At 36.6% G+C, this 14328-nt stretch overlaps 1 protein-coding gene across 10 annotated transcripts in view; it reads left to right on the top strand.

Moving 5' to 3' along the window:
* The window catches only part of Add3 (adducin 3), a 138816-nt gene that overhangs the window by 113099 nt on the left and 11389 nt on the right, over positions 1-14328 (top strand). For all 10 annotated transcript variants that reach the window (XM_020183105.2, XM_020183099.2, XM_074078339.1 and 7 more), the window contains exons 3-12: positions 3072-3210; positions 6481-6632; positions 7799-7879; positions 8695-8844; positions 9325-9468; positions 9581-9679; positions 10872-11054; positions 12433-12690; positions 12918-13037; positions 13486-13572. In XM_020183105.2, the coding sequence (XP_020038694.2) occupies positions 3072-3210; positions 6481-6632; positions 7799-7879; positions 8695-8844; positions 9325-9468; positions 9581-9679; positions 10872-11054; positions 12433-12690; positions 12918-13037; positions 13486-13572 (1413 nt within the window). The remainder of the gene's footprint in view (positions 1-3071; positions 3211-6480; positions 6633-7798; positions 7880-8694; positions 8845-9324; positions 9469-9580; positions 9680-10871; positions 11055-12432; positions 12691-12917; positions 13038-13485; positions 13573-14328) is intronic.

The raw sequence follows: 14328 nt of genomic DNA, 5'->3' as shown, positions 1-14328 counted from the left end.
TTAGCTTTGTCATCACACTCAGCAGAAATTTTTCATCAGCTTAATAGTCATGATTTTCTTAAGCAACTGGTTGCTTTTTAATCTTAAAGCCATTGTAAGTCAGCACACTGTGCAGGATGTCTTGATTCATGTTGGGTCCGTGAGGGTTTAGGGTTTGGCCCATCTGTAGCAAATACAACTTTATAGCATTCATTTAATCTTAACCTCACTTATGGTTCTGTCTCACCTTATTAGGCTTAGTTTTCTCTTAAACTTGATTTTTTTAACCTATATTTAATTTATTTTATTTTTGAATAATTTTAACCTATGGAAGCTTCCTTAATTCTTGTTCTTCGTGGAAGAACATGGAACCAAGGGCATTCATTAAAATAGATAATGCCAACTTCTCAGAACTGTTGTGATATCTGTAATGAGTGATACACATAGTAGACATCATTAATTATGGTTATAGACACTTTAAATTGAGGAAAGTGTAAATAGTTTGGTTTTGAAGGGAAGATAGTACTTCAGAAGTACAGATTGGCCTGTTGCCATGTGTCCAGAAGTTTTCTGTAGTTAGATAAAGAGAGGTATGTAGAAATTCTTTTCCTTTCAACTTTAACCTTGATAAAACATTAATGTTACTTATCTGTAACATGAAGGCATCTATCCATCTATTCATGTTACTTACCTGTAACATGAAGGCATCTATCCATCTTATACACAGCTCACAAACCATGTTATGTTCACAGGGTCTTGGGTATTAGTGGAATTTTCTGATAAATGTAGTATGTCTTTATAGGTGACATTTCTCTGTTTCAATCATTTTTTAAATGAATTAGATATAGTTGATGGGATTAGATGTTTTTGAATTTTTAATTATTTACACTTAATAAGCCTTAAGTGTGTAAAAGAAAAACTATAATTACTGTAAATGCTCCATGAACTCAAAATTTAAATATGGTCATAATTAGTATTTTTTAAATGAACCATTCAAACATCACTTGCCTTATTAGCAGAAAGTATGGCATCTTCCTTTTGGATTTTCTTCTTTACCTGAATCATCCCCAAAACTGCAGCAGCTTATACATCCCAAAGGGTTTGCCAGTGGCTTCCATATCACAGATGTGGTATGCATTGTGTGTACATTCACCCATGTTTACATGAAAGAAATACACTACAATCTGCTCATCCTACCATTGCCACTGCACTTCCCTGCCTCATGGTGATAGCTCCTGTCAAAAAAAAAGAGTTGCAGTTTACTTTTGACACAGATGCCTGTAAGGTCACCATGGTGTATGTCCCATGGCATCTAGCTTGAGTTTATAGTCACAGATACCTCTCAACTAGTGTTCTAAGAGCAACAAGCATTGAGTCAAGCCTGGTCCTAACATATATCACTTCCTAGTCTTAGAACCATGTTTCCACTTCCTATGGGATCTTATGCCATTATTAAAAACCAAAAACAAAAAAACTGGACCTGTGGTCTGTTAATGACGGTTTTTTATAAGCAGAGACCCCAAGAGATCTTACTCCCACCCTTTTGAAGAGACTACTATCAGTATCTCAAAAAAAATTCACCCCTCTCAGGGAAGCTTCTCCAGTGATCTCCAAGGTGTTCATACCTCTTGGAGGAATGATTCCAAAATAATTTTCTGCCTTCTCCCTCTTAGTTGAAGAATGTGGGAGTTGAATTTAATTTCTGTCAGGACATCCTGCTACATAGGTAACTCATCTTAAATGGAAGAGCAAGGTTTGAGTGATTTATCCAATAAGAGCCTTTTGTTCTCATGAGCAAGAGAACAGATTATAAATTTAATAAAATAAATGTTGGTTGGATGTGATGGAAAGACAAAATCAACTATTTCAACTAATATGGAATGGAAGTTTTAGATGATGGATCATATTAACTCAAGAGTTACCTGATGTGACTTTGTTATAATTTCTATATAGTTTGTTCTATAGTGTATGCTAAATTCTTTGTATTTTTTGCTAATTCTAAAAGAAAGGTTATTATATGCAGAAAAGATATGTATAAAAACAGAAATTTACCCATTCAATTAAGAAAACAAATCAGTTTATTTTCTAAAAAGTTACCTGAAAAGAGATGTTCTCTTAATGCTCAGGATTTTTATTTAAATGATTATGATTTCTGCCATCCCCTAATAAAAAGACACAACAAAAATCCGACATAGGATTATGTGGAACCCAAAAGTACAATTTCCTTAAGATCGTATTATAGAAGAAGACTAGTCCTCAGCTCTTATTAGTTTGCATTCTGAGTTTATGGAGCTAAGGAGTTACCATGGAAACCATGATTTCATATGTTAGTAAAAACGTTTACTGTGAATCATTCTGTATTCAGAGATGCCCCATTCAAATAGCAACTATCCTTAGATGATTAGGCTGCTGAACAAAGAATGCTGTTCCTTTGCATTGGTTTATACCTGGTGCTCAAGTTGCATATTAGTAACAGTTTTATCCATACCTTTCTAGTATAAATAGTATATCATATTTTTTGAGATTAAGAGTGCCTAATAGCCAGACATGGTAGATCATGCCTGTCATACTAGCTACTTGGGAGGCAGAGATTGAAAAGATCTCAATTTGAGACCTGCCTGGATAATAAGTTTGGAAAACCCCATCTCAGCCAATAAAAGTGGGGTGTGGTAATGCTCACCTGTCATCTGAGCTATGTGGGAAGGGTAAATAGGAAGTCGGGCAGTTCAGGCTGGCTGGGGCATAAATGAAAGAACCTATTTGTGAAATGTGTAAAGTGGGGGAAAGGGTGGCTCAAGTTGTAGAGTGCCTGCCTGACAACTGACAAGTGCAAGGCCCTGGGTTCAAACCCCAGTACTGAAAAAAAAAAAAAAAAGCTTAATGATATTCTCCTCCTTTAAAAGCAAGATTCTTACTTTTTCCAGTGTTTTAATTTTTTTATTTTGTATTTCGTATTTGTTTATAAATAGTGTAGGTAAAAGCTATTCAAAAGAGGGAGTGGAGAATTGATTATATCAGAGCAAATTTGGGTCATTCTTCTCCAAATGAGATAGATATATATGTGCTCATTGGTAGTTTTTGTTGTATTACAGGCCTTTCGAGAAGACCTGGAATGCCTTATTCAAGAACAGATGAAGAAGGGCCACAACCCAACTGGATTACTAGCATTACAACAGATTGCAGATTACATCATGGCCAATTCTTTCTCGGGCTTTTCTTCACCGCCCCTCAGTATGTCAGTTTTGAAGAGTTTTTTAAATTACGATTTTATTTTCTCTACTTTGGAACATTATACATCTCTACCAGCATATTCTGCTCAGGTTCATTCATTAAGTGTATAACATCTAATACTTAGAGTAGCGTAGTGTTAGAATCTCTTTTTTGTCTCTATGAGACACTTTCTAGACTTTGTGAAAATTATATGATAGTATAAGAAAGATAAGTGTATTTTAATTAATCCTAGAAACTATAGAGAAAAAAGTTACAATGCAGTTCGTAAGAAATTGCCTAATGACCTATCTTTATTCATCATGCTATGAGATCAGAGTTGTAGTTAATTACTGGCTAAAGTATACTGAGAAAACATGGTTGAAGAAGAGGCCTGAACTAATTAGACTTTGAAGGATAGAATAGAGCTTGGTGTAAAAGAAGGGTTTGGATATTTTACTCAGCAGTTCTTTAGTGAGAGCATCAATTTGATGAGCTGAACACTCTTAAGGATACCAAGAATCATAAGACTCCAAATCATAAGTTCCAAAATGGTACATCTCAGTAGTGAGAAATAATTCAGAAATCAGTGCAATGTCAGAGAGAGAACTATCAGGGACTGCTTCAGGTCAGACTCCAGGGATAAGGAACGTTTTCCACTTTTCTTTTGTTTGTTGCTTTCTTTCTTCCTTCCTTCTTTTTGGTTAGAGACCTTTAGGTAGGATTTATAAGTAGGATTTTAATGAATTCAAGTATTTTCCAAATACTTAAGTCATGATAGTAGGAACACGTAAGGTGGAATGTTGGCACCTCAGAGACCCAGCGTAGAAGCCTAAGGAGAAAAGTTGGGGCTGATTGAAAAGGCTCCTCACTGTCAGACCAAGGAAGGCTGTCAGTGTGGAAAGTGAAAAAAAAAAAAAACTTTTAAAGAAACAGTTAATAGATAATAACCTAAATGAGTTCCAGACAAGGGCGAGAAACTGAAGTCAGAAAGATCATTTAAAGATTCTTTGAAAGAATCCCATTGGGGGATATGAGTACCTGAATTAGAGGAGTATTGTAGGTATAGAGAAAAGAGACCACTGAGAAAAGATAGCCAGAGAAGAGTAGAGATGACTTGGTAACAAGCCCTGTGTTTGGGGAGGGGGCAAATGCTAAGTTCCCTAATGATGAGTTTCACCTTTTGAGAAGTACTCTGCCAGCAGAAACAAAAGTTCAAAGGTAGAGTGAGCTACTTTGATTCATTTTGTCATTAATATTGCACATCTGTGCCAAGCACCCTTTTCTCATGGAGACAGAAAATAGACTAAATAAATATGATGATTAAATAATAGGGAGTGCTATGCAGAGAATTGCAATATGGTGATATGATAAAAAAAAAGCATCTGGGTAGCTATGTTAGATTGGGTCATCAGAGAAAATCTCCCTGAGGAGGTGATGTTTAAACTGGAATCAGACTAGCAAGAGGAATGAACCATACCAAGACAGAGAGAAATCATCCCAGATCAAGTGAACTAGTACAGCTGCCAGGTAAGGAAAAGGTGGGAATAAGTTTAGTCTCTTGAGGAACAGGAAAAAAGAGCTTTGTTTTTGAAGAGATAAGTAGAATAAACTCAGAAACACAAATTATATTAAAATTTGATTTTAATATGGCTGGATAGAAATCATATCACAATCAAGTATGAAAATTTGAATTTTATGCCTAGCTTTGTTGGGAAGACATTTTAAGCAGGAGGATGATTTTATTGTTGTTGTTGTCAGGACTTGAGTTTGAACTCAGGGTTTTGCTCTTGCAGAGCAGGCACTCTAATGCTTGAGCCATGCCTCTAGTCCATTTTGCTCTGGTTATTTTGGGTTTGAGGTTGGCCTCAAACCTTGATCCTTCCAATCTTAGCCTCCCAAGTAGCTAGAATTACAGGCTAAAGCCATGGATGCCCGGTCAGGAGGAGGATTTTTAAAAGACAACTATGTTTTCTGTGTGAAGAATCAACAGGGAGATATCATAGTATTATTAACAAAAATAGGGAAGTACAGAGTTGGGAATCTAGTTCAGCTTGGAAAATGGATGGAGTTCAACTTTAGGTGTGCTTGATTTGAGCTACCAAGACGTTGCAGTAGTTACAGATCCAGTCTGAGAGCGAAGGAGAGGAACTTGCCAGATGACATAGAAAAGTACTGCTCGAAGCTGTGGGCATTGACTAAATAATCATGTAAGAGACATAGGCAGAGTAGAAATGAGTCCAAAGAGAAAATTTCAAAGCTTCTTAGATGAATGCTGGTCAGGGAAAACAATAAGAGAAGCTATCCTGTGAGTGTCCTAGATTATGTGGCAGGAGTGCAGACCTGTGGGGGTTTTGGCTGGCTGACTGGAATGAACAAAGGGTGGCAGCAGGAAAGCCATGTCCCAGTGTTCAGAGGTCAGGAAGTAGAAATCCACTACTTTGCCTAGAATATTTAGTGGTGCCATGAAAAAAAAAAAAAAGGAAGTTGGAAGGGTAAGGGGAGAATAGGAGTTAGAATAATGGCTGACATTAATTTTGTCAGAAACCATACTATTTTGTATGGCTTAAATATAATTGAAACTTTTTTCAAATTAGTTTATTACATTTCAAAATTAGAAGCTCTCATATTTAAAAGTTCTTACTGGGCTCATTGTCTCATGTTAAAAGCAGTGCTTTAGGAAACTCAGTCCAATGACTTTATGCAAAATGGACTTACAGACAAGATCAACAGGCAGGGACAAGAATGAGAGGGCTTATTCATGATTTAAGGTGTGAACTCAGGTATGAGGAAAACAGTGGTGGAACATGGTGACAAATTGCCTTTGGTGGCCCAGGAAGATTAAGAGCCCCGGGTGCCCAGCACACTTTTCCATCTTAAATGATTTTTAATGTTTGAATAAAAGTCAAAGAGATGCTAGAAAATTATTTTTCTGTTGATGTCTTTTCATCATAAAATTAGTAGTAACCTCAGTATTTAATAACACTTTCACCTTTGGAGTCATGTAATCATTTTTTCCCAGTGATGTAAGCCTTTAATAGAGTCACTCCCTAACAAGTACTACTAGATGAAGCAACTTTTACCAAGCAATCAGTGTAGATAGCTGATGCTTATTTTTAACCTCAGTATCCTTTTCTATAAGAAGATAGGCTAATAAAACATAGTGTGCACTGATAAGTTTCAGATCATTGTTTTACAAGGCTTGGATACTCCCAGACACAGGCTACTTCTTGGCATCTGATTTCCAGGTAAGGGGTTACTTGATTTGAATCTCCACAATTTTTCCTCTTTTAGGTCTTGGCATGGTCACACCAATCAATGACATTCATGGTGCAGACACATCCTCATATGTCAAGGGAGAAAAACTTACTCGCTGTAAACTTGCCAGCCTGTACAGAATTGCAGATTTGTTTGGATGGGCACACCTGGCAAATACATATATCTCAGTGAGTTCTTTAGCTTTTGATTCTTTTTTTCTAAAATCCCAGCTAGAAGGCAACTGTGCTCTTCTCACCTTTACATAGAAGTCCAGTTTTCAGACTTCATTCTTTGAACCCAACATCCTGGATGACAATCAAATGCTAACTGAAGCCTCCAAAAAGAGGCTGTAGTTCCCCCAACTTTCTTCTCTCTTTACTATCTGTGGTGTTCCTTTGATAGCTGTAGACCTATCCAGGAAGAAATCCTGTGACAGCATTGTCCCTCTCCATGTTACTTACAGCTAAGCCACAGTGGCATTACAAAGCATTTGGGGAAAGGAAGATAGAGGGTTATGGAAGTTTCCTCCCTGGTTTTTAATCTTTGAAATATACATTTGTTCACCATCTTGTTTTTACTTTGCCACACTTGGAATCAAGACACTGTGTGAAATGAAAAAAGTATTAAAATACTGTGTGATGGAAATGCCATAGACACATGGTACAGTTTACCAATAATCTTCCTTCCTTTTCCCCTGGCCGTCCCACAGTTTTCCCCTTCATCTCTACCGTAATTCCTTCCCAGGAAGAGATTTTGTTCTCTTTCTTGGCCATTTTCCCTTAATTCCCATGTTAAAAATTAAGTTCAAGATCACTGCTACATTGGCTGAATAATACTGGCATTTGTTTTTCATGAATGTAGCTGACCCTAAGCAACCTTAGAATCCCACTTTACACTTTACCTTAGTCTACTACAAGGAAAAATACATCAGAATTTTTTTAACAAGGACTTGAGAATTGAAGGAAACTTTTTTTTTTTTGAGGTACTAGGGTTTTAACTCAGGGCTTACACCTTGAGCCACTCCACCAGCCCTTTTTTTTTATGGGTTTTTTTGAGAAACGGTGTCACAAACTATTTGCCTAGGCTGGCTTCAAACCACAATCCTTCTGATCTCTGCCTCCTGAGTAGCTAGGATTACAGGTGTGAGCCACTGGCACCCAGGTGAAGGAAACTTTTAAGGGCAGTTTCAATTGCAGACCTCTTTTTTTGTTTGCTTGTTTTTGTTTTTTGCTTTGTTGTTCATTCTCACCCCCAGAACCCTTATAATTATTCATTAAAAATATAATTCTAATAATATTTATGCTGTAAAATATGAATGCCTTATTAAGTCCCTATTGTTTTTTCTTTCTTCTAGGTAAGAATAAGTAAGGAGCAAGACCACATTATAATAATTCCCAGAGGCCTATCTTTTTCTGAAGCCACAGCCTCCAATTTGGTATAATTTTCATTCCTGTTACTTTTTCTGGAGCTCTCTCATGTTTTCTGACAGTTTTTAGCTTTTAGCACAGGATGGAACAAGAAAGAGCTATGGGTGGAAAATCATTTACTTGTGAGTGGTGAAGAGTTAGGAAAGTTATGTTGATTTTTAAAAAAAGTTTTAGGGTTCAAGAAAAATAAAGTGGTTGAAGAGAATTGGAATTATCAGTTAACCGATTCATGTTTTAAAGAGAATGTTTTGAATTTTTTCCACCCTATATATCCTGTTTTTTTTTTTTCAAATCACACACTGTCTTTGTATTTCATAATTAGTTGGTGTGAGTATAGGATCTAACCTAGCATTTTCTTCCCATGACTGTATTCCTAGCCACTGTCATCAGTGCATAGAATAGCTAGAGATAGACTAGTTCTGGGTACTGCAGTGTTACAAGCAAGTGGAAGTTTTCCAACAAGTTCAATAAATGTAGACTTGTCCAAACCTTTGGTGAAGAGCTTAAATTACTCAATTCTTGCTAAATACTAACTTCTTAGTACTTCTTTGTGCTTCTTGCTAAATACTAACTTTTGTTTCAGGTGACCTGTTGTGTAAGTAAAATTTTATGGGAACAAAGTATACCCTTTTACAAATTGTTTCTAGCTGTCTTTGTACTTTCAGTAATGAGTTGAGTAGTTGCAACAGAGGCCCACAACATCTAAAATATTTACTAACTGGCCCTTTACACAAAAAGTTTGCAACTCCTTGGGTTAGTTTGTGAACACAGAAAAACTTGGATATATGTGAAGCAATTAAGTATGTCTTTCTGATTTTTCTAGGTGAAAGTGAACATAATAGGAGAAGTGGTTGACCAGGGAAGTACTAATTTGAAAATTGACCATACAGGATTCAGTCCTCATGCTGCAATCTATTCAACACGTCCTGATGTTAAATGTGTGATACACATCCATACCCTTGCTACAGCAGCTGTAAGTCAGCGAAGAGCCAAAACCAATAATGACTCTGGAAAATGTATTGTTTCATGACTTTCCCAACATGATGCTTTACTGTCTGCATTCCTTCAGTCCCTGCCATTAAGAATCATTATTTGAGCTGCTAATCCTCTGCATACCCAAAAACTAAAAGGCTCTTGGGACCAAATGCTACCATTCTAGGAAACAAGTGAAGAAACAGCATTTGGATTTTAGAACTAAGAAGTTTGATAATTGGGTACTGAGTTTTTGGAGCAAAGTTTCTTTCATAATGCACAGTATTTAAATTATGTTGTTGCCCTTGAGTCTCTTCCCCCCACCCTTTCTGGAAAAAATGAAAACTAAAGTGGGAGGTGGGCTGCAATGGAGAACATGATGAACAGGCCAGTGCTTCCTGGCTGCCTAAAGAATCAGGTCCCTGTGAAAAACGTGTGCAATAACTAAATGTGTTTTCTTGGTCTGAACCCAATCAAATAGGTGTCCTCCATGAAGTGTGGGATTCTTCCAATTTCTCAAGAGTCCCTCATCCTGGGAGATGTTGCCTATTACGACTACCAAGGGTCACTTGATGATCAGGAGGAGAGAATTCAACTGCAGAAAGTTCTGGGGCCAAGTTGTAAGGTATGTAGTAAAGTTTTTATCTAAGGAGCTATTTTTGTTGCTGCTGCTGTTGATGAAAACAGTGTAGCTATGTCAGTTATTTAAAGTGATTGCTCTGGGGATTCTATTTTAGGTGCTGGTACTCAGGAACCATGGAGTGGTAGCACTTGGAGAAACAGTTGAGGAGGCTTTTCATTATATTTTTAGTGTGCAGATGGCCTGTGAGATTCAGGTAGGAAAAATGATTCCCCTTTCTTATTACCTTGTCATTTGCCTGGTTAGTTGGATTTTGTGTTTATTTTCAAAGCCCTGTTGGTCAGTGTCTTCTTGTTTTGTCTTTTAACAGAAGTTCTACTTAAGTAAAAAGGGTTGTCAACTCAGTTATCTCTTGAATTGAAAATAAGAAGAAAGGGAATTCACACACACACACACACACACACACACACACACACACACACGCTCATATCTGAGAGCCTTATAAACATTATTTTCCCCACAATCCTACTTTCTCTGTTTGCCTCTTTAGTGGTGGTGCTAATTGGTAAACAAAGGCAGTCACAGTCATCAGGAATCAGAAGTGTTGTGGCCACTTTTGTAAAAAGCAACACTAGTGCCAGGAGTTTTCTGAACTCATACAGTTTCCAACAATTCTAAAGTCTCTTTATTATAATTGCTTTGGTATTTATTGATCACTTTATTCCTCAGAGAAGCTAAGTATGTAAAGACTCAAGTTTCCCTCTTAAAGAGAAGCAAACAGATTCTCTTGAAACAAATAGCAATAATATTAATTCATCTGAAAAGGCACAAGAAAGGCAGGAAATCTTTTTGTGTGTGTGTGTGTTATTACACAGCCCAGGCTGAACTCAAACTTGAGACCTCCTGCCTCAGCCTCCTGGATTCTGGAATTGCAGGTCTGTGCCACCATTCCCAGCCTTTTTCTACTAGCTTGCACATGTCTTATCCAACTTCTTTTTTGCTTTAAGGTCTCTCTTCTCAAATGGGGCTATGAAGAGCTTTATTAAGACACTGAGATGTTGACTTCTGCTTAAATAGCCTTAACTTCAAAGTGTAGTATTTGTATATTCCTTCAAATTATACCTTTCAGCAAATTAACTGGATAGCATGGAAAAACTTAAAGAAAAGAACTTTAAAATTTGGCAAGAGATCTCAGTTATTTGGAATATATTAAAAGGTGTGGCTCTAAATGTGTTTTCCAGCAGGAGGATCTGGATTCTAGAAAGTATCTTTTTTCAGATATATACAAAAAAATACTAACTGCCTACTTGCATAGAGGGTTTGATTGCCTTGTCAGTAGTCTGAACAAGTATTACAGATATTTGCCAAATTCAGATTGTGCCTTTTTGAAAGTAAATACTTACAGTCTTACAGTTTTGAGTGTCTATATATTTTACCATTGGTTACAGGTGCAGGCAATAGCAGGGGCAGGTGGAGTAGATAATCTGCTTGTACTGGATCTTCAGAAGTATAAAGTTTTCACTCACAATGTAGCAGCATCTGGAGGAGGAGGAGTAAATATGGGTTCCCATCAGAAATGGAAAGTTGGCGAGATTGAGTTTGAAGGGCTGATGAGGACTCTGGACAATTTGGTAGGTAAAAAAATCGAACGGGAACTTGGGTTTCATGTCTCCAATTTAGGAGCAGATACTTCCATCTCTGTTTGCTTTAGAACATGCATTTTACTCTTCCAGACTAGTGTTTAGCTCTAGGAAGGTATTTTGGTATGATTTAAACACATTTTTAAGAATCAGTAAGATACATAGGTGTCATCTTTCTTCCCCCAAGAATACAATGCAGTGTCATTAATTATAGTCACTGTATTGTAAAATATACTTCTTGAACTTAATCTTCTGATCTAACTGAAAATTTGTGTTCTTTAACTAGCTTTTCCCCGCCTCTAACCTCTGTTAACTACTCTTCTCTGCTTTCATGAGTTCAGCTTTTTTAAAAAGAGTCCACATGTAAGTGAATGTTGTGGTACCTATCTTTCAGTGCCTCATTTATTTCTCCTTATTCATCCATGTTATCACAAAGATCAGAATTCCTTCGCTTTTAAAACTGTACAATATTCCAGTGTATATATTTCTTTATCCATTTATCCATTGATAGGTACTTGGTTGACTGCAGCTGTGACTAATACTGCAATGAACATGGATATGCAGATAACGCTTCAACATATTGATTTTAGTTCCTTTGGATTTGTATCTAATAGTGGAACTATTGAGTCACATAGTAGTTCTGTATTTAGTTTTATGAGAAACATTTATACTATTTTTCATAATAGCTGTGCACAAACATTCCCTTTTCCCCAACAGTAGTGCACAGGGTTTCCTTTTCCCCTCATTTTCCCAACACTTATTTCTTGCCTTCTTGATAATAGACATTCTAACAGCTGTGGTTTTAATTGGCATCCTTTGATAATTAATGATAATGAATACTATTTCATATACCTGTTAAGCCATTTGATTGCCATCTTTTGAGAAATGTTTATTCAGGTTCTTTGCCTGTGTTTTAATTGGATTATTTCTTGTTATTTGGTTGTTTTAGTTCCTTACGTATTTTGGATATTAACTCTTACCAAATGTATGGTATAATGTGTCATTTTACCTTAGATTTTAGTCCTCTTCCATGAAGAGTCAGACTCAGGAACAAAGACTTAAATGAATACTGAGATTTGGTTTCCCAAAAAGCATTTTTTATAGGTAGGAAAATGTTTCTGGTCAGCAGTTTAGAAATTACCTTTATTAGGAGCAGTTGTATGAGTGGACGTTGCCATGCCAGCTGGAATCAGTTTTAACCACAGATCATGAAATTTGCTTAATTTCAACTCTAGTGTTTTGTGGAGGTTATATGGGATTTAGAAGGATGTTTTTCCCTTTCTTTGTTTTTCAGAAATCATTTGTTTAAAAAAATAGACTTCTCCTGTACAGGCTTGATTGCTTCATATGTGGTTTCTTCTTCCCTTAGGGGTACAGAACAGGCTATGCTTACAGGCATCCTCTCATTCGCGAGAAGCCTAGACATAAGAGTGATGTGGAAATCCCAGCAACTGTGACGGCTTTCTCATTTGAAGATGATGCCATGCCACTCTCTCCTCTCAAGTACATGGTGCAGAGACAGCAGCGAGAAAAAACAAGATGGCTGAACTCACCAAATACTTACATGAAAGTGAATGTGCCTGAGGAGTCTCGGAACGGAGAAACCAGTCCCAGGACCAAAATCACAGTATGCCACGATGTTACGTCGTTTGCCTTTACTAAATGTTTTGTCTATTTACTCATGAATTGAATGTTCTGTGTCTAAGTTACTGAGAAAGTAGAACATTTTAAAATTAATATTGCTCTAAAAAATTGGCAATATATGTCCCCCCTTGAGACTATAAATGGTTACTCAATACCTAATAATATCTCCTTAACACAAAGCTTCATTCTAGAAAATTTTTGATTCTTTAGTGGATGAAAGCAGAGGACTCCTCTAAAGTTAGCAGTGGAACACCTATCAAAATTGAAGATCCTAATCAGTTTGTTCCTTTAAACACAAACCCAAATGAGGTGCTAGAAAAGAGAAATAAGGTAAGACAAGGTCTTCTGTGGCCAAAAGAGACATTTTTATTCTGTTTTATGTTTAAATCACTAGTGACTGAATCTGATAGATAACAGGCTTAGGAGTTTGAGTACAGAAAAATTTAATTCGATAAATTTAGTGTGTATTGAATACCTCTGGTTCTATGGTAGTCATTGATGAGCAGCCTAGATGAGGAGGAAGTTTTAAACATATTTCTGCCCTTTAAGCTCTGGTGTTAGAGGGAAATGCAGTTCTCCAACAGTGTGAGACAATAGGAAGTCACATGCGAAGAAGGGTGAAGGTTAATGTGAGTGTTAGGATGGTAAAGAGTCAATGAAGGCAGGAATTGAATAGATTCATACTTGGAAATGTCAGATAATAAACTTTTAAGCAAAAAAGAAGGAAAAGGTCATCTACACAGTTGCTCCAAGAACTTGTTAATGTGTTTCAATTTAGATTCGGGAACAAAACCGATATGACTTGAAAACAGCAGGACCACAGTCTCAGTTGCTTGCTGGAATTGTCGTGGATAAGCCTCCTTCTGTAAGTCTGAAGCAACATGATCTTGTGTTTTTGATCTGCCACATAATTTCTTTGCTTTTTAAATATTAATTTTTAAAAATATGAATATATTCTTAATATAAGTTAAAAAATAAAATCTAGAAAACTTTAAATGCTACCCTTAAATTCCCACTTTCCATGGGTTAGAACTTTCTGTTCTTATAATTGCTTCTAGTATTGACCTTTATGTTTCTTAAATAACCTCATTATGAGCTGGGCACACATGCCTCAGCTACTATGGAGGTTGTGGCAAGAGGATTGCAAATTGAGGCCAGCCTGGGCTATGTAGCAGGACTCTATCTCAAAAAACAAACAACAACAAAAAATAGCATCTTTAGCCTATTTTTCTTGGTTTTTCAGTGAATCTCAAGTATCATTACTTTACGTATCACTAAAAAGATAAAACTCAAGTTATGTTGTAGGAAACCATAAACTGTGATTCCCAATTTCAGAGATGGGAAATGTGGGGAAGAATTTATCTTGAAATTAAAAATGGTAGAGACAGCTAGGTGCCAGTGGCTCATGCAAATCAGCTTTCGTGTTTACATTATTAACTGTTCACTGCTGAGCCAGGTAGTATCCCATGATTACATTTCCTCTCCTTTCTTACACAGTCCATTCCCCAACCTCCTTGCATTAATAATTGCCTCCTTTTTTCATTTGCTTCATATTTGAGGTACATTGCCTTAGTTCTTCCCAAACTTTATGACAGAATTTGAAGTCCCTCTTAATATTATA

The sequence above is a fragment of the Castor canadensis genome, chromosome 7 (genome assembly GCF_047511655.1).
Source record: "Castor canadensis chromosome 7, mCasCan1.hap1v2, whole genome shotgun sequence".
Classification (NCBI taxonomy): Eukaryota; Metazoa; Chordata; class Mammalia; order Rodentia; family Castoridae; genus Castor; species Castor canadensis.
Note: the sequence above shows the minus strand (reverse complement) of the source record. Positions and strands in the feature narration are given on the sequence as shown.